The sequence below is a fragment of the Cyprinodon variegatus genome, unplaced genomic scaffold (assembly GCF_000732505.1).
Source record: "Cyprinodon variegatus isolate N-32 unplaced genomic scaffold, C_variegatus-1.0 Scaffold1177, whole genome shotgun sequence".
NCBI lineage: Eukaryota > Metazoa > Chordata > Actinopteri > Cyprinodontiformes > Cyprinodontidae > Cyprinodon > Cyprinodon variegatus.
In genome coordinates, this window is record NW_015151630.1 from 161,847 (window position 1) to 181,030 (window position 19,184).

Here is a 19,184-nt window from a genome sequence, read left to right on the forward strand (position 1 = left end):
ATATAAAATAACCCATTTTACACAAAATTCAGCAGTCTAGATATATAATATCTACATCCTACAAAATGGTGAGCCTGTTGACCACATGGGGGCGCCACATTAACAGGAATCACCATCACATGCATAGCCATGTCTCCGCTCCCAAGAGGGAAAACCTATTAAACGCATGTGAGAGCATACATAAGCCCATTTCTTCTGCACACTCTGTTTAAAAGTTGCTCTTTGCATCACTCATACAAGCTTACTTTCCAAATGAAGATTTGCTATTTTTCCACTATGTCAGACTCACCACAAGTATAATTACCATTATTGTGATGATCCACCCCGAAAAAGAACATTCTCCACTATACCTTTAACTTTCAAAGTAGATACTAAATGTCATATGTTACTGTAGCCCACTCAGAAAGTGTTATTAAGACCTTGAAAGAACTCAGTACATTTATCCCATTAAAACATGTTATTTAAGTGGTGTAACATTAAGCTAATCTTTTATTTATCCCATAATGTGGAACTAAAAGCAACAGGCAAGTGCACACAATACATACAAAATTACATAAGGATTGAAAGATATGATATAAGACGTGGATTCGGAAAAAGACACTATTAGCATTACATTATGGGTAATATTTATATTCAGTGGTAATAATAAAATAAAAATCACAGAAACACTGAAAGGTCAACAGTTCCATGATAAATCAAGTTTAATGTAAAAAGTATCGGTATCAACATCGGCGACACTGAGACTGTATTTACTTGATATCGCATCGATTGAGAATTCCCAGTATCTCCCACCTCTAGTGGGAGACAGTTCAGTAGATATCAGCAGCTTATAGTGAGGTGCGCTCTACAGTCTGGAAAATACGATTTTTTTGTAAGTGCTTGTATTTAGCCAAGGTAGGTGAACTGTTGCCCAGGGTGCCATGTTGGGTAGGATTTTGCCCTGCTGATAAACAGTTCTGCATCTTTTTTATCTTTGTGACAGCGAAGGAAACATAGAGGAGACTCTTGAAATTTTGGAGAAGGCAGCAGATATCTGCAGAAGCAACGGACTGCAGGGGGAGCTGGCAGACATCTGTCTGACTCAGGGCACCCTCTACAGCAAAATGGTACACATATAACTAGCACACAGATTACTGATCTACCTTTTGTTAAAAAAGGATTTCATCGTTCTCCTTCTGCAGGATCAGCTTACGAAGGGGGTTGAATTCTTCCACCAGGGTTACAAAGCTGCAGTTAACACAGGAGACAAACCTCTAGTGCAGAAAGCAAAGGTGAGTCTTCTTTAACCTCCCGCCTAATGGCAGCTGTTTGTTTAATCTGTGAGCTGATCTCATGAGAGATCCAGTTTTTTTCCTCCATAGATCCGTTTTTTTTACGTTTTATCCCCAGAAAAGTTTTGATATCAGACAAAAATAATAAAAACAGCAGAATCACAAAGATTTTATTTACTAAGATGAAGAAACTATCCAAACTATCCAATTAGAAATGTGTTTAAATGTACGAGCCTGATAATAGACGACCATATTTACTTTAGAATCAAGACATTTGATCAGAACCTGTCTGACAACATGAAGTAGGCTCAAAGATCTTAAAACCCAACACACATCAGGTGTTTCTCTTCTAGACCTTAATATCCTAATCAGGTTTGTTTAAACCAGGCTTTGAAGGGATTCTAAACTTCATTTCTAACATCATTTCTAGTAAAAAAAAACAAAAATAAAGCTCATTTGGATCCATTTTCATAGTGTTTTTTTTTTTTTTTTTTTTATCTTGCAAGGGTATAAACACGAATCTGACTTGTGTGTTTAAACGTTAAGGTTTAGACCTCTTTTCTTTAGGCACAATTTGTTAGTAATGGTGGCAGTTCAATATGACGACTGAGTGATTTCAGGTGTTTGGTGAAAGGCGGGCGTGGTGATGTTGGCGCCCGTCCACAAGCTCCATTTATCTGTGGAGAGCGCGCCCTTGTAGACTTTTAAGTTTACACAAAGATTTCACATGAAAAAAAAAAATAAGGCACTCCCACATGCTGGATTTAGGTTTTTTCTGAAGCCAAACACCCACACAGATTTTCACATTTGATTTGTTAAAACTAAAGATGAGACTGAATTATAGTCAGGGGAATTAAAGCTTGATATTTGAAGCCTTGGATGCTTAACAAGCAACAGGAAAACTCTGAATTGTCTGTGAGTTTGTGGTTAAATACAAAGAGGGTGCTGTAAAGGGTTTCATGTAGCTATGAGGAAAGATTTTAGGTGTTTTAGCTTCCAGTTCAAACAGGAAGCAGATGTGCTTTATATTCTGATCACCAGGAAGTCAAAACAGGGTACAGATATTTTTTTTCTCATTCAGGACTTAAAAGTTTTTGTTTCTGTCGTCCCTTTCAGGACTTAATCGGTCAAGCCTGTGCAAACATTTATATGAAAAAAAATAGCGCTGAGCTGCAATCGCCCTCCAGCCAGGCATCTGTGACGCGGCTGGTGAAATCTAAGGAGACCAGAGGATTCAAGGACTTGTTTCCAGACTTGGTGGATTAAAGTCCTGCTGCCTTTATGTGGGAAAGTTCAGCAGTTGGTTTCTTGGATGAAGACAAAGCAGGAAAATCTACTTTTCATTGCTTCTTTCCTCTGATCTTGTCCAACTCATGGTAATTTAAATGCCAATATTTTTATTGCATGCGCATCGAAAAAGGATTTAAAGCTATTTTGCATTTATCAGCAGATTAATTGTCTGAAGTTATTTATGCAACACAATTTCATATATCAACACATTTTCAGTTTCTGCAGTTCTAATAGATTTACATTGAATCAGAGCTTTATAATAGTTTTTAGATCCAAAAGGCTTTTAATATTTTCTGTCAACTAATATGTGCCATATGTGAATAAAACAGCATTATAAATAAATGTTTATTCTGTAGTGTTTGTGATGACAATGTTTTGTTTAAATCGATGTGATCTAGTTCAAAATATTGTCTTTATATGGCTTTCTTTCTGTTTAGATTTCAATCTCCTTTTTCATTGTAATAATGTAGAAATTACTCTGGATTTTATTTTTTGTTGGTTTGATTGTTAAGGCTGTTACTGTATTCTATAATTATCCAGTTATATCTGTTTTATAAATCATATATTAGCATTATAAACCATGAATGAAAAAAAAGTTTATTTTAATTTCACTTCATGATCCTATTTAGATTTATAGAATCATTTTATTTTACATACATTTTAACAAATATTAATATTAATTGATTTTTCTTTTTTCTGCTCTTATAAGTCAAATGAAAATATATTCTTAGATTATGTTGCAACAAAATCCTTTCATTTAATTGCTTTTTTTATTGTTTATTTTATTTTCATTAATTTTGCCCAATAAATAATACAGTAATCTGTTATTAGAAATATTTATAGTAAACACGTTTACGTAATTTATATTATTAAAACTATACTGTGATTGTTTTTTTGTTAACTGGTGTCTCAACTTTAATTAAAACAAAATTTGATTTCAAATAAAGGTTAAAAAAAAGAACTGAATGACAAATAGGCTATTATTTTCGTTTAATTTGACCAATGAGCCATTTATATCATGACAAAGTTAGTCATTAGTTCTTTAAGTCAATTTAAAAGTACCTTTTTATTTTTTGATGTTTGTCACTGTTTTGAGCGTGTGTTTTACATCTACTACGGTAACCTGCCTACCTTCGCCTTTACTTTGGTCGTTACGGTCCCGCCGCGGCCCACGTGACCGGAAGAGGATCCTCTCGCTACGCTGCTGTTTTCAGACCAGAACTCCCCGAAGGAAAAAAAAAGCAGCGGCAGGTTATAGAAACCAGAGCCCGGCTGCAGCGAGAGGAGGGCCGGCGGGGTGGCCGGAGCGGAGGCTGAAACATGGGCCTCCTGGCGAGGCTGCGGAAAGAGTGGTTCATCATCGGGATAGTGCTGGTCATCCTGTCGGCCAAACTGCAGCCCAGTGTCGGTGTTAAAGGAGGTGAGGCTCCGAGTTCAGACATTAGAACTTTGGGATAAGTCTGCAGTTTTTAACTTTAGATATTAATAACTTTGAAAGAACGAAGAGCTGAATGTAAAATTAATTAACTCGGAGTTGTTTCCTCGTATCTAGGATCATAGTGACACGTTGCATTCAGCAGGAGTGTCAACACACCTGAAAAAAAACAACTACTGGCTTTAAAATAGAAAATCCTCCAAAGGTACTGAAAGTTAATCTGAAGAGAGTTTGTTTTATTTATTTATTGTGCCACATAGATTATCTCAGCAACAATAAAACAGCCTGATAAGGATCCTAATCTGTATTTTAGCTTCACCTGTAGATAAAATAACCTGCTGCTGTGTTGCCTTCAGGTGCTCATCGAAAATCCTGATTTCGATCTAATAAAGTATTTATGTTCACACTTTCCAACCATTGATGCCTGTCGCAATCTCATAAAGATTAATTAATAATAAAAAACATTATTTGAGATTTTTATTATACATTAATTAGCATGTACAATCAAAAGTATTATATCATTTACAAGTTGAAAATATTTTGCTCAGATAAATGATAAAGGAGCCTTATTATAACAACAAAGAAATATTAAAAATAGTTTTTCGTTTTTTTCTATAAATAAATAAATTAAATTAATTAATTTTTGCTGATTCCTTTAAATAAAATCCACATAAAACAGTAAATTGTGCCCATCTTTGGAAAGCTTTTTAGCAATAATGACTCTAAAAGTCTACAGATTGTTAAAGAGATGAAAATCAGCTCTATGTCTGCTGGGTTTATTAAAGCGCTCCATCTAAAATGGTTTGTGTGAAAACAGATTATAGTCCGGGATGTAGGATCAACTGAGCTGCATCTATGAGGACCAACTCTCTATACTTAACCAGTTATCTGACATTGTTGTTCAGGTTTTAAGAGGGAAAAATATGCATTGTAATGCTTTTTACAAAGTAGCTCATATATAATCTTATTTTATGTTAATCTAAGGGCCTATTTTAGCCTTATAGTTCAGGTTGATCAGAGGTTACTTATATCCTTACTAGTATGAACTAGTCAATGTTTTTCTTCCTTTCAGGTCCATTAAAGCCAGAGATAACGATTGCGTACTTTGCCGTTTCCCTCATCTTCTTCAACAGCGGCCTGTCTCTGAAAACAGAGGTGAGAACCAGCGGTGATGCCTTCAGGTGCGGCTCAGACGCCTCCCCCCCCATGTCTAACTCTCTTTCTCTCTCTCTGCGTGTCTGCGTTAGGAGCTGAGGAGCGCGCTGCTTCATGTCCGCCTCCACCTCTTCGTCCAGTCCTTCACGCTGGTCTTCTTCCCTCTGGCCATCTGGCTGCTGCTCCAGTTCCTGGCGCTGACCGCCATCGACCAGTGGCTGCTCAAAGGGTACAGTGTGTTTGTGAATGCTGCTCCCTGTTGGGCTCTGAGCCTGACTGTACCTGAGGATCCCACACAAAGAGCCACAGTAACGGTCCTTACAGTGGGCCCTCTGTGTGTTGGGTTGTTGTTTTAGGAGCCAGAATGTAGAGGTGAGGGCCAAACCTTGAGGATCACGTTTAGGTTGAAGCTCAGTGGGTTTTCTTTGGGGCCTCAGTGGTGAAACGGTCAGTCTGATGCTGCAGTTTTAAGATGGATTTCTTGTTTTTCCACCATCTTCTTCAGAGATTACTAAATAGATGATAAAACAGATCCACAGAAACCTTTGGGCTAATTTAGATTGGATTGAGAACAACTCTGAACATGAAATTCATTCTTCCCTTAGCTGCTATGTTGAGTTTTGTTCGGAGCTTTGAGCCGTTACACCGAGGCTTTAAAGGAATAGTACACCCAAAACATGATTAGCCTTCATTTTCTACTCACCCCCATGCCGAACAACACTCTGGAGTACTTTTTTGATATCTCAAATGCATCTGGAGATCTGGGAGGCTTCTTGCTGTCTGCTGACATTCAAATAATGGAGGTCTATGGCGCCCGAGGCAGAAAGGTCCATAAAAGTCCACAAAAACGTGTCAATATTCCTCCATACTGCTCGTCCAATGTATTCCAAGTGTCCTGAGTGGGTAGCGTCCAGAATTTACTCGAAACGAAGTCATTTAGAATGTTTTTAGAGCATAAACAGTAGTGTATAGGATTTCCTAAAAGCGCGCACATGCGCGTTCACGACGCTACGGAAGCCGGCAGACCAAACCAGCGCATTCAGCTCGGCAAAGAACTCATGCTCTTCCTCAACACTGAAGTCCTCAGACATTTTTCTTTCGTTGTTTCTTTCTTTGCACAGGTAAACAGCACATTTCTTCTTCTACGCTTGCATTATCGGCAGAGCAGAAGCTGAATGCGCACTTTCATCTGGTTTGGTCTGCCGCGGTTTCCGTAGAGTCGTGAACGTGCGGGCGCGCGCTTTCAGGAAATCCTATACACTACTGTTTATGCTCTAAAAACATTCTAAATGACTTCGTTTCGAGTAAATTCTGGATGCTACCCACTCAGGACACTTGGAATACATTGGACGAGCAGTATGGAGGAATATTGACACGTTTTTTGTGGACTTTTATGGACCTTTCTGCCTCGGGCGCCATAGACCTCCATTATTTGAATGTCAGCAGACAGCAAGAAGCCTCCCAGATCTCCAGATGCATTTGAGATATCAAAAAAGTACTCCAGAGTGTTGTTCAGCATGGGGGTGAGTAGAAAATGAAGGCTAATCATGTTTTGGGTGTACTATTCCTTTAATTATCCCCTTTCTGAGGTGACTTGCTTGTCAACTAGCAATAAAAATATAACGCGTTAAGTGTTTGCAGCCAGTGGTTTTACACAGTCAGCTAGTTTATCAGTTAAATGTACACATCCAAGAACAAAAGAATGAACTGATGTCGCTCAGAGCCATGGAATATATATATATATATATGGCAAACTTATTAATCTTAATTTTTTATTTTTTTTTCAATAAGGAAAAATAAGGAATAAGATGCATCTTTTAAGTTAACAACAGTAGAAGTCTGGTTGTTTTCTACTTCCGAGTTTCAGCACCTGAATGCAGCTTTCATTAGGAGGACCTAACAGTCTCCATTTTCACCAGCATCATCCTGAGAACCTTCAGCTCTTTAGCAGATGATCTTCTTTGTTCCTCTTCCTGTTCCTCAGTTCACCCTCCTCGTCTTTCCGTTGTTGCCTAGGTTACAGACGGTGAGCTGCATGCCCCCTCCGGTGTCGTCCGCCGTTATTCTCACCAAAGCCGTCGGAGGCAACGAGGTGACCCTCACGGTTTGACCCCAGAGATGAGCGCTGGGTGAGTCTGCCTGTCGCTTCCCCCCGCCTCCCCTCTGCTGACCGATTGCTCTCTGTGTCTCCAGGCCGCTGCCATCTTCAACTCTGCGTTCGGGAGCTTCCTGGTGAGGAAAGGATGGGCTGTGGGTGGGGCCGGCAGCAGATAAGGTTTAACGGTTTCTGTTCTTTGCTGCAGGGGATCGTGGTGACCCCGCTGCTGCTGCTGCTCTTTGTAAGTCACACAGGAAGAAGGTGTTCTGGCTCTGTGTACACAGCTGATGGAGACTTTATTTATTGCAGGCAAATTATGATTTTAAAGTGGTAAATCTTTTTTTTAAATCACAGCGTTTATCCTTTGCATTTATTGTTAATTTCATTAAACCCAGGAAGTTCTTAAATCCAGCTCTTGCTGCTGAAAATAATTAACAATTTTCCGTCGATTTTTATCCAGCTCAGACTAAACAAGTTAATAATTTGTTTAATTTGCAAAGTTTTGGATCTGCGATAACTCAAGGAAAATCAGCCTTTTTTCATTATTTGATTTCAATATTTGGATAAATCTAGGGGTATCCCGATGCAACTTGTTCATTTGTGATACAACAACAATATTAGGGCTTTAAGTATTGATTGATATTCACAGGATGGGATATTAACATTAATCATACACCTTTTGTCATTCTTTCTGTAGCATTGAATATCCAAAAAGACTTGATCAAGTGATCTTATTCAAAACCGAAAACAAATGTCAACAACAATACTTCAACAACATATAAGAACAACTTATCCATCATTTATTAACCTGTTGGTTGCAGAGTTTTTCTGTCAGCTTTCTTTTAGATGCAGGTTAAAATAGTCCAGTTTTTGTACCTCGACTGATATTGGACCAATTTCTGACATTAGATCAGGACGTCCCTAGATACAGATTTTATGGGGGAGGGAACGAAAAACAAATATAAAGAATTTTCTTAATAAAAATAAATTTATTTTTTGCCTATCAGAGCAATGGGCTTGACTGGAACTGAACAGATTTGCCTGTGTAATAAATTGAATTATTAAGATTTTATAAGATGCATTATCCCATTTAGTTTGCTTCTATTCACAGCAAATGTTTTCTCGAGGTGCCTTTATAAAATAAAAGAAAAACTAAAACTAGTTAAAATATGTATTAACCTTTTTTAGAAGAAAAAGAGCCAGTATTACTGTAAACCCAAGGTTAGGTTCAGGTATCTTAAGCAGTCAGGAGGAACTCTGCACACAGATTTATTTAAGAAGTGAGGCATGGAGGCAATGGATGCGATCGCGGTCTAAAAGAAAACAGAAATAATACAAAACTCAATATAAAATAACATTTGCATGTATTAACTGAACTTTAATTCTGTCTCAAATAAATATTTTAGATTTAAAGAAAAAGTATTTTTCCAAATTTTCAAAACAAAATCATTTTAAGCCAAAATATCTTTTTTTTCTAAATCAGACAATTTAAATCTTTGTTTCACCTTTAATTCAGCATTCATCACCTAGGGCCCTATAAAATTCCTTTTATTTTTTCCCAAATTCCCTTTTTTTCCGTTTTAATTTTTGAAAGTTCAGTTTTTTCCGTTTTATGTTTGTGTTTTTGCGCTTCCAATCAATGGAATGTTGACAAAACTTGCAAAACAACAGTTCACCTGACACGTAAAAGTCACGAGGGAACTGCTCGGCTCTGTACTCAGGGCTTAGCGTCGTGTTTCTCAACTTTTTCGCCGAAAGCGGAGCTGTTGAGAGCCGCCTCGGCATTTTTTCAATGCTTTCGATGGGGGAGAATGAGCTGAAATGACGTCGAGGGAGGGGTTGTGTCGCCCAGATTTGCGTCCCCCGGTGTGCATTTCCCCCTGACGTACGTTCTTCTCCCACACAAAAACAGAATTTCATTTCAAATGTAGAAATAGCACTAAATTCCGCATTAATTTTCCAATTCCGCGATTCCGTTATCGCAGAAATTATAGGGCCCTAATCACCTGCCATTTTTCTAGGTTTCATATCTTTACACCTTATTAGAGCGTCCTGTTTGTTCGCTATCGTTAGTCAGACTTTATTGGCTGGAGTCTGTTCATCATCCTGACAGGATGGTTTTATCTCCCCTGCCTTTTGAAACCTCCCCGTCTCATACGGTGGTAGGTCACCCCTAAAGGTGATCCCACGGATCTCTGTCAGTTTAAGATGGAGGTAGGAGGCATTGTTGCTCTTAGACTTCATCGCAAAGAACAAGGTTTGCAAACCAGAACCTGATCCTTGTTAATGTAGAAGGAGCTTAAGGAGCTGCTCATCAGCTTTAACTTTTAAATAAATTCAACTAACTTGCAGATCTTTTAGTTGATAACAGCTTTACATCCCATCCATTATAAAACCAAACAATCCTCCAGTTTTCTGGAGCGCTGGTCGTGTTTGTGGATCATAATGATCCATGAGGTCATTCCCAGCGCTTTTTCTACCGACATTATGATTAAATCTGTCGATGAAGGAGCAGCTAGAGTTTTAAAACTAGATATTACCTCCTTGTCTAAGCTCTTCTTTCCCTTCCGGATAAATCTCAGCTTGCCATCCTCTCCTCCTGCAGCTTGGATCTTCCTCCTCCGTTCCCTTCACCTCCATCTTCTCTCAGCTCTTCATGACGGTTGTGGTCCCCCTGATCCTGGGTCAGGTAGGAAGACGTTTGACGCCACCCTCCTCTCTTCTCCACACCCCCCCAGTGGGCTGTTTGTTCTCGCTAACGTCTTCGTCTCTACACACAGGTGTGTCGCGGTTTCCTCAGGGAGTTCCTGGACCGAAGAAAGCCTCCGTTTGGCGCCATCAGCAGCGCCGTCCTCCTCATGATCATCTACACCACGTTCTGCGACACCTTCAGCAACCCCAACATCGAGCTGGACCCCACCAGCCTGCTGCTGGTCGTCCTCATCAGTCAGTATTCAGAAGCTGCTGATTGCGCCTTGAAATTAACGGCTCCTTTTGACGTGATGTCTTCCTCTAATGATGACAGCCCTGTTAAATATGATTTTAAAAAGCTTTAAAATCAATTCATCTTTCATCGCAGCAGCATGATCTCATTTAAAAAATCCAAATCTTTCAAAAAAAATCAACCTTTCTGCATCTGTGGGGAAAACAATCAGACATGAATACATTTTTGTAAAATCATCATTATCACCTTGAATATTTAAATCTAATGATTCTTGTTAAATCAAAGTATTTTTTAAAGATTTACTCTGAATCTTTAGGTACTTGACATCGGCTATAATAATGGCGGGACACAGAGCCGCTCTTCCAAATGGGAAATAAATGGGACTGCTAGATTCAGGTGAAGAAAATGTTTGAGTGAATAATCCAGGAAATTAAGACTGCACCAAATTAGGAAATTATCTGGTTGTAATTTTATTGAATCCAGTCATGGAAGAAATAATTAGACCATCCTTGTTTTCTTCTCTCCAGTGTGCATCATATGATTATCCACACAAACATTTACCCCATTTACGCTACCCTTGAAAAACCGATCCATGCCGAGACCGGTCCGAGCTCGGATCATTTAACCAGGCCGAGCGCGGGTCTGACGACCGTTTACACATCACGCTATCTTAGTTCCTCGACTCCTAGTGACGATCTGCGGTATTACTGCCAGTTGGTGGCTGTAATGCACCAAAAGTTGTTTGCCAACCGCCATGAAACACAAGAAGAAGAAGAAGAAGACGGAAGAAAGAGGGAATCAAGCAAATCAAAATGGCGGCGCCCGTCACATTCGGAAAGTTATGCTTGATTATTATTTCAGTGTTATTATTTAAAATGTTGCGTGGAGAAGATTTCGATTGTTGTTTATAGTTGTTCTTCTTCTATTTTGTGTTGGTTGGCAAGCAACTTCCGGAGGGGCATTACCGCCAACTACTGGAATGGAGTGTGAATCGGGATGTGCAGCCAGACGGAGATGACGCGTTCTGCTCATGTGCTCTTGTTATCAGAGAACCGAGCCAAGCCCACCTCTGGAACTGGTCTGCAGTTAGCGCGGTTCGGTTGTGTCTAGCTCGGTTCAGTTCAGTTTGCTTTCCATTTACACACGATAAGTTATCTCAGTTACTGAGCTCGGACCGGTCTCAGCACGGTTTTTCAAGGGTAGTGTAAATGGGGTAATAAGGTTAGGTGTTTCTGCAAATCTGCTTTGTTGTTTAGGCGACGCTTCCTGAATTACCTTCTGTTTTAGGGAGACCTTGGCTTTGTCCGAATGTCCGCCCTGACCTATATATAGGACACTGTACAGTGCAGGGGGAACTAAATAAAAACCAGCAGGGTCCGATTAAAGAAAATCAACATTCAGTAAAGGTCCGGAGACATTTTTGATTATAATCCGTTGCATTAAGCAGCATTTAACACTGAAATAAATGAAAGGAAATAAATCAGGTGTTTATGCATCCATGTTACACATTGAATTTTTAAATAAAAACTATAAAAAATAGAAAGTTTTTTCATTTTAAAATCTTAAATTGATTTGGAAGTAGAGAACAGCAATCTTTCAGTTTGGTATATAGACAATTTCCTGACACATTATTTATTTTTTTTTTTTTTGTCTAAAACTCAGCAGCGACCCAGACAGCTCATTGGCTAATTAGTATCACATGCAGCTTGGTGCCGGACGCTCCGGAGGGCTTTACAGTATTAGCAGGAGAAGCGGCGCAAGTGCAATTAGACACCCTCGTCGGACAACAGGCAGTTCATAAATGTTTTAAATCAGATTGGGTCTAGATGAAACAGCAGGTTGGTTCAGATCCAGACCGCGTTTTGCTAATCCGCGGTCCGCTAATCTGCGGTCCGCTAATCCGCGGTCCACTAATCCGTAGCCTGAACGTCTAGTGGATAAAAAAGTAGTGGACTCAAAATTTCCCGGAAATGCACCTTGAAAAGTAGTGAACATTCATGGTCACTAGATGAGCACATATGTCCCAGAATGCTTTGCACAGAGATCTCTCCTCACAAAGCATCATGACCAACAGGCAAAAAGTAGTGTTCATCTGTTTGAACGGTCAGTTAACTGAGTTCACTATAAAGTCCCTCCTCTATATAGTGATTGAGGGATTTAGGGGTTAGGGCAGAGGTTCAGCTGCAGTCAAAGATTGCTTTGTGAGGGCTCCGTTCATAAAGCCTCGAGGAATTTGTTGTGGCAGTGACTAATAGCAAAGATGGCGCAGGCACCATGCAGGGAGGCGGAGTCACATGACCAAAGGGGAGCGAAAAGCTGTGCTCATCAGTCCAAACAGTCAGTTAACTTAGTCCACTATATAGTCCTTGCTCTATATAGTGATTGAGGGTCTCTAGGGGTTAGGACGGACTTTCAGACACAGCCTATTTTATAATAATTTTTGGAACCTTGTCTCAAATTGGCAACTTTGGAAACGTAATACGGCAGCTTTACGTTTCAATTTGCACAGAGGAACCGCATCCCTGTTTTCTTTTAAGCAATGATGTCATAGCTCCGCCCCCACCTAACCCCCATGATCCTCTTTGCTGCCCTGTGTTTGTGTCTACAGTTTTGTAGCAGCGCCACAGCACCACCAAGGGGCCCGGCATAGGTACTACAGCTTCTCTAGGTGTGCTGTGTGCATATATGCGGACGCTGGTTTTTTTCCTAAGCTTTTATGAAAACATGCTGTGTCATGCTTCATGTGGCCGTATTATACCAATGCTGGCAGTTCAAGCTGGAAATGTGTTATATGTAATAATTTTCTTTTTTTTTTTTTTTATCATTTTTGTTACAAACATAAACAACAAATACAGGGGAGAGGAAAAAAATCCCCTCAACAAACGGAACAAGTAGGGTGAAACAAACTTTATGCAAAAGAACAAATCAAACTCTCAAACGGATGAAAAACATATAAAAGATGTTAAAACTGCAAATGACCTCACCGTCACCTTACAGCCACTTTCCTAAGTTGAGAAAACTGATGTTTTAAGGACTTTTAAGGACTCAGTAGAAAAGATCTTACTGGTCTTCAGAAATTCATTCATTAGTGGTTGAGGACATGAGTCGGCTTCTCTGAGGAACAAATTGAAGATAACTGAGGGATCCAGAGGCAAATGTAGGACAAATCAATGAGATTAGATTAGATTAAACATTATTGTCATTACACAGGTACAGGTACAAGGCAACGAAATGCAGTTTAGGTCTAACCAGAACTGCAAAAGCAGCAAATGCAGGATAAATAATGGTTCCATGTCAGAAATCCATAAACCAATATCCAAAAGATCATAGCGGGTGTACGATGTAAGGGCACAGCTGTTCTACACGAACAGACCCGAAATGAGCAAGAAAATCGCCGCAAATTTGCAGAATCTGGAGAGACCGTGAGCCTCGCGACGTACCCGCGCCGCCATCTTGGTCAGGCTAGGACATTAGCTGTCCCCCACATGTTTAAATGTTCTTTGTAAATAATTTAGTTTTATCTAATTTCCACCTTTTATATTTGGTCTAAATGACCTGACTCCTGCTTATAGAGATGCTCCACTGTTATCGCCTATATTTCTCATCTTCAAAGTCCTAATAAATAAAAATGAAAAGGCTATGCTAAGCTAACATTAGCCCAGACCATTTTTGCCAATTAAGAAAAAAGACTTTCTGACCCAACAGTATTTATTCAGTGTTTTTATAAAGATCGTAACTCACTCCTGTTTCTGTTATTGTTCTCTCAGTCACTTTTTACATAACTTGGTTGTTTTAGTTGCCAATTTTTGGTGATTTTGTGGTCTGTGACTGCAGATTCTATTAAATACTACAAAACCATGGACAATGGCTATGTAGAAGCTCTTAAATTAACTGATCATTGTATTATCATTGTATTTGTCCAGACAAATACACCTTTAGTGGCACCAGAAATTTAAAAATGCCCTGGAAAGTGAAGAAAACGGGGGAGTCTAATCAATTGTCACCATGGCTGTTCTGCTAAAGAGGCTTTGGCTAATGTTTAGCCACCATCTCTCTGTTATTCTCTTCCATCAGTTCCATGTCCCACCACCTTCTGTGAGGTTTAGAGCTTCGGTCACTAAGTCCTGCATCAGGTGGTCGGCACTGAGGGCAGTGAACGTCTGCCCTGCTGCGTTAATGAGACACTAACCTGCAGATGTTGATGCATGGCGCCTAAAATATATCAACTTAACAAAGAACTGAATTATTTCAAGCAATTCTTTCATTGGATTAGATCTACTGTGCAGCTCTACATGAATTAATTAGAAGAAAATATCCTTAATACGTTTTATTTATACATTAAGAGCAATGGTTGAACATTTAACCTCTGCTGTAAGTAGCAGGGTAAGGAAAGTAGAGGAGAAAACCTCTAAAGGTCAAGGATGAGCTGGAATGAAGGAATGAAGCCCCTTAAGGCCACAGACCCTCCATTGTGTGTTCGGGACACATGCATTGAAGAAGAAAAGGCTTCTATGTCCGACCATAAAAACAGTAACATGGCTGATTTAACTAGAACAATGTGCTCCGGTGGGAGGAGGCTGTGATTCAGTTCAGTTCAATAATACTTTCTTAATCAGGTGGAGCTTCACTGCAACAAACATCCCTGCTGTGCATGGAGAAAAAAAAGAATCAGATTGTGAAAAATTTCCTAAGTTCAACTCTTGATTGCAGTAGAGGCTGCATGTTGCTTTGGGCCTGTTCTTTTTTTTTTTTCCTCTAAAGGTTCTGGCAACCTTATCGAGCTGCATGGCACGATCACTAAAACCTTTAAACTCCAGCAGGGAACTGAAAACCTGTTGTCTCTCCAGGACATTGATCCAAATACAGTATGAAACACACGACCAAATCAACAACGAAATGGAAAACCTGCCTTGTTCTAAAGGCGTCTCAGACCGAAGGCGAAAATAAACGCTGTGGACTGAGCGGAAGAGAGAACCCAGGACTTTAAGGAGGTGGTTGTTCAAGGTAGAACAGTTATTTTCTACACATAAGGTTTGATCTTTAAAAAATGTTTATTTTTCATGGATTCATGCTTCTGCTTTAGATTGATGAATTTATTTTTGGGCTTTTTAAATATCTTTCCCAGGAATGCAAACAATAGTGTAGTTTCTGTGTATCTGTCTAGTCTATAATAGAATTATAACAAAGGCATCTTTTTTATAAATAGGGATTCTCTTCTTTAAAATAACAAAAATCCAGATTTTCTCTGTGGTTTATCTGAAACCAAAACTGCAGCTGAAAAATGTATTTTTATTGTCCTCTGCAGTTTTCTCCATCCAGGTCAGCTTCATGCTGCTGACGTTCGCCTTTTCCACCAGGTCAGCCTCGTCTTTCCTCTCTTCTGCACCGTCTCTAAAGCTGGTTGAGGTTCTATTATTATTAATCATCTGGACTCTCATTTTATCCGCTTTGCATACTTTTATTTATTGTTTAATTTATTTTTTAGGAAGTAATTAAACATGTTTGGTTACATGAAGCTTTTTTGCAGCCTTTTAGGAGAGTTTTTTTTTTAATAATTAGTATTAAAAGATTAAACCAGAATCTGTATTTATTATAACAAAGAAACGGCCAGACCAGAGAACTTCAAACTGTTTTCATTTCAGGAAACTGACTGCTTGGAAGGAAAATATTAAAAAGTTTTAAGAAGAGTTTTTCATTATTTTAATGACTGCATTGCTCCAGCAGGGGGAGCCGAGGAGCTCTAAGCTTTTTCTTTAACTCTGCTTCCCTTCAGGTCGCGATCAGGATTCAGTCCAGCCGACACGGTCGCCATCATATTCTGCTCCACTCACAAGTCTCTGACTCTGGGTACGACTTTCAAACAAGACTCACGTCTGTTAAACACCTGCAGGTTATTTATAGCCCTGCTGAGAAATAGTTCAACTAGTTTAACCTGCTTATCTGATGATTTGTGTGTTTTATATGTTGTAATATGGTTTATTTTTTTATAAAATCCAACAGTACAACAGCAACACGTGTTTTCTTTCCCTCCAGGCATTCCCATGCTGAAGATCGTTTTCGAAGGCTACGAGCACCTGTCTCTGATCTCGGTCCCGCTGCTCATCTACCACCCGGCTCAGATCCTGCTGGGCTCCATCCTCGTTCCGACGATCCGCAGCTGGATGACGAGCCGGCAGAAGGTAACCCAACACTCGGTGTAGCCCAGACACTCTGGAGGCTGATGGGAGCTGAGAGTTCAGGCCATGGTGGCAGTGTTCCAGTACTAACCTCCTGACCTTCTGTCCTCTCTGACAGTCTAGTCTGTTGTTGAGATAGGGCCGCATTCCAACACCTCTGTAGGCGCTGAGTGAGTAGAGACTGATGGCAAACGGCTAATCTTTACCTTTCACTTCCTCTCAGCGTAATTGTTCCTGATTGATTTTAATTATCGGATGATTGTTGTTGTTCCCTGTGTGTCTTCAGCAGGCCGGCAGCCATCTTATACTCCCGTTAGTCAGCAGATGGCGCCATTTTCCCAAGCATAACCTTACAGCTGTTAACCTGCCTAAAAAATGCCTAAGATGTTTGTTAAAACCGCAACATTTTCAATCTAGATACTAAAATTATGCTTAACTTTTTCAGGCTTAACTGCTTAAACAGAATAATCTTTAATTAGTCACCATGTGAGAACAATTTACAGTGTTTTTGCAACAAAAGCATCAAAAACGCAGTGATGAGAAAATAAAATACAAAAAGAGGGAACGGTAACAAAAAAAGAAATCAGAGTTTATGATTAAAAGCAAAAGTATCTGGAGACTAAAGAATATGTTTTAACCTGTTCTTGGGTTAATTTATTTATTTATTTAGGTTTTTGACCAATGTGGGTTTTACACTGAGGTCTAAAAGTATTTTTTTCCCTATAGATTTCTTCTGCTTTGTGTTTTTTTTCTTTTTTTTTTACACATACAGGTAAATGTTTCAGATCATCAAATAAATGTCCATTTAAGAGAAGGAGAATGTGACTAATTAAAGAAACAAAACAATCCCTTCAGAGCTTTAGATGTAGATCTTTGTTCTTCTCTGACCTCCTGGGTGAGTCGTCGGTGTGTTACCTGGTTTGGTAGGCTAGACACTTCTGGAACGGTCTGCATTGTTCTATTTTTTCTGCTTTTGTTGATAAAGGATAAAACTTCGGTTCACTAAAGTTCCCAAGTCTTAGAAACCACTTAGCAACCCATTTTAGACTGATAGATGTCAGTTAAAATAATTTATTAATCCGTTCTTTGAGGCAGTAATCAGGCCTGGGTTTACTTTAACCCAAAACATGTGGACAGTGACTGAAACATTTAGCAAAGGTGGCCTAAAAAGTAGAATCATTAAACATATAGTACTAGATGGTTATCATTGTCTGAGATAAAAAAAAAAATAATAATAATAATAATAAATATATGATCTGGAATACATATATTTTCTATTTAAGCAAAAATAGAAAAACTTTTAAAGAAGACTTCTTTCTTTTTTCTTAGAGGCACTAAGTTATACCTGAACACTTTATTCCTGAAGCTGTAAGGTGTGGGAGCTCCCCCTGCTGGTAGCAACACAGATTTCACCTGCTGGGGTCACTGCTGCCTTCCTTCAGCAGCTTCACTCTGATTGCAATGCTGAGGTGTTGCTCTGTTTGGTGGTGGGATTTTCACTCGTCGCTCTTTGCACCTCTGCTTCACTTCTTTCTCTTTTTTATCAAACTATGGAAATAAAATGCAATCATGTCTTGTTTTTAAATCTTCTAACTTTTATGGTGCGTTCAGACCGGATGCGGTGTCCGCGATGGATTCACTTAGAATTCCTGTAGCTTCAAACCGTGTGGGGACTGGCGAGGCGATGAGAGCGTTCACTGCTCCACCCTCACCTCGTGCTACTAGATAGAGCTGAGGTGATGTCAAACAGCAGCAATGCATGGAGACAGGGGAGCGGTGATTCCTGAAGTAGAAATGAGCTCAACTTTTCTGTGAAATCGGCAACCAATCAGGACTGGTTGTAGGTGAAGCTTTTTACACCTAAAATGGAAAACAGAGATAAAGAATATTAAAACAGGTAGAAATTAGGAAAGCTCTCAAGAGGTCTTTAGGTGGAGTCTAGAACGATTGTTAAATCATCCTCATCCTCCAGCACAGAGCCCGGTCCGTCGCTGCACACGACCCAGTATCGGTGCTATCTACTGGGATAGATACAAGGAAGTCCCGCTGAATCCGACGTTTATCCAGACGCAGCTCTGGATTAACCAAAGTGGACAATTTTTCTCAGAGGTTTTGGGGCTTTTCCAAAAATCTATGGTCTCCTCAAGGCGATTTAAACGTTTTTTATAAGAAACAATGTCGCATAAGTCCATGATGTTAAGTTTCACCTGTGCTTTTATTGTGAAATGTTGACAGACAGCGAGACTTGGACACAAAATGACATGGGGTTGCCAGGGGTAACGGCAGGTCCAAAGCAAAGGGTCTGGGAGGCTGGTTATTGACTAAATATTGAACAATCATTCCAGCCACTAAATAAGGTAAACATGCCCACTTTTATATTCATTACCAGCACAAGAGTGACAGGTGATGTTATGCGATAACTATCAAAATATCAGGAAATGAGTGCAGTGATAATTGAAAATATTATATATACCTTAGGGATGGAACGGGTTATGAAAACCTTCCAAACCGTTTAGTTCGACTGTCTCGGTTCGGTTCGCTGCGTTCGGTTCATGCGCTGCTCCTTTTTCTCTTAGGTGAAGCGTTTACACTCCAGAACAGAAGGTGGCGGTACTGCGACCAAAGCCAACTGCCAGTAGTAAACAAGAAGAAGAAGAAGCGAAGCAGCGTAACCAGGTGTAGCAGAAAAAAATCAGTTGTGGAGAATTGTGTGGGTATGGAGAGTGGGAAAGAACAGGAGTTGGAAGACGCGCCAGCAGCACTTTATTGGTCTGCTGTATGGGAGCGCTTTGCATTTAGAGTGACCTACGATGAC

The 19,184-nt window shown here is 39.6% G+C and overlaps 2 protein-coding genes across 6 annotated transcripts in view; both read left to right on the forward strand.

The window, feature by feature from the left end:
- Positions 1–3,021, forward strand: part of LOC107101954 (tetratricopeptide repeat protein 29-like) — a 7,106-nt gene extending 4,085 nt beyond the window's left edge. The window contains exons 7-9 of the mRNA XM_015401050.1: positions 983–1,106; positions 1,182–1,271; positions 2,388–3,021. Coding sequence (XP_015256536.1) covers positions 983–1,106; positions 1,182–1,271; positions 2,388–2,537 — 364 coding nt within the window. The 3' untranslated portion in view covers positions 2,538–3,021. The remainder of the gene's footprint in view (positions 1–982; positions 1,107–1,181; positions 1,272–2,387) is intronic.
- Positions 3,022–3,725: 704 nt separating this feature from the next.
- slc10a7 (solute carrier family 10 member 7) overlaps positions 3,726–19,184 on the forward strand; it is a 16,653-nt gene continuing 1,194 nt past the window's right edge. Inside the window, exons 1-12 of one of the 5 annotated variants that reach the window (XM_015401057.1) lie at positions 3,726–3,981; positions 5,069–5,151; positions 5,244–5,380; positions 7,168–7,243; positions 7,345–7,383; positions 7,455–7,490; positions 9,855–9,938; positions 10,030–10,195; positions 15,499–15,550; positions 15,967–16,040; positions 16,227–16,372; positions 16,488–16,539. In XM_015401057.1, coding sequence (XP_015256543.1) covers positions 3,882–3,981; positions 5,069–5,151; positions 5,244–5,380; positions 7,168–7,243; positions 7,345–7,383; positions 7,455–7,490; positions 9,855–9,938; positions 10,030–10,195; positions 15,499–15,550; positions 15,967–16,040; positions 16,227–16,372; positions 16,488–16,508 — 1,014 coding nt within the window. In that variant the 5' untranslated portion in view covers positions 3,726–3,881 and the 3' untranslated portion in view covers positions 16,509–16,539. Of the gene's footprint in view, positions 3,982–5,068; positions 5,152–5,243; positions 5,381–7,167; positions 7,281–7,344; positions 7,384–7,454; positions 7,491–9,854; positions 9,939–10,029; positions 10,196–15,040; positions 15,160–15,498; positions 15,551–15,966; positions 16,041–16,226; positions 16,373–16,487; positions 16,540–19,184 lie in introns of those variants that run through there. The other 4 variants (XM_015401056.1, XM_015401059.1, XM_015401060.1 and 1 more) reach the window with 4 other exon arrangements.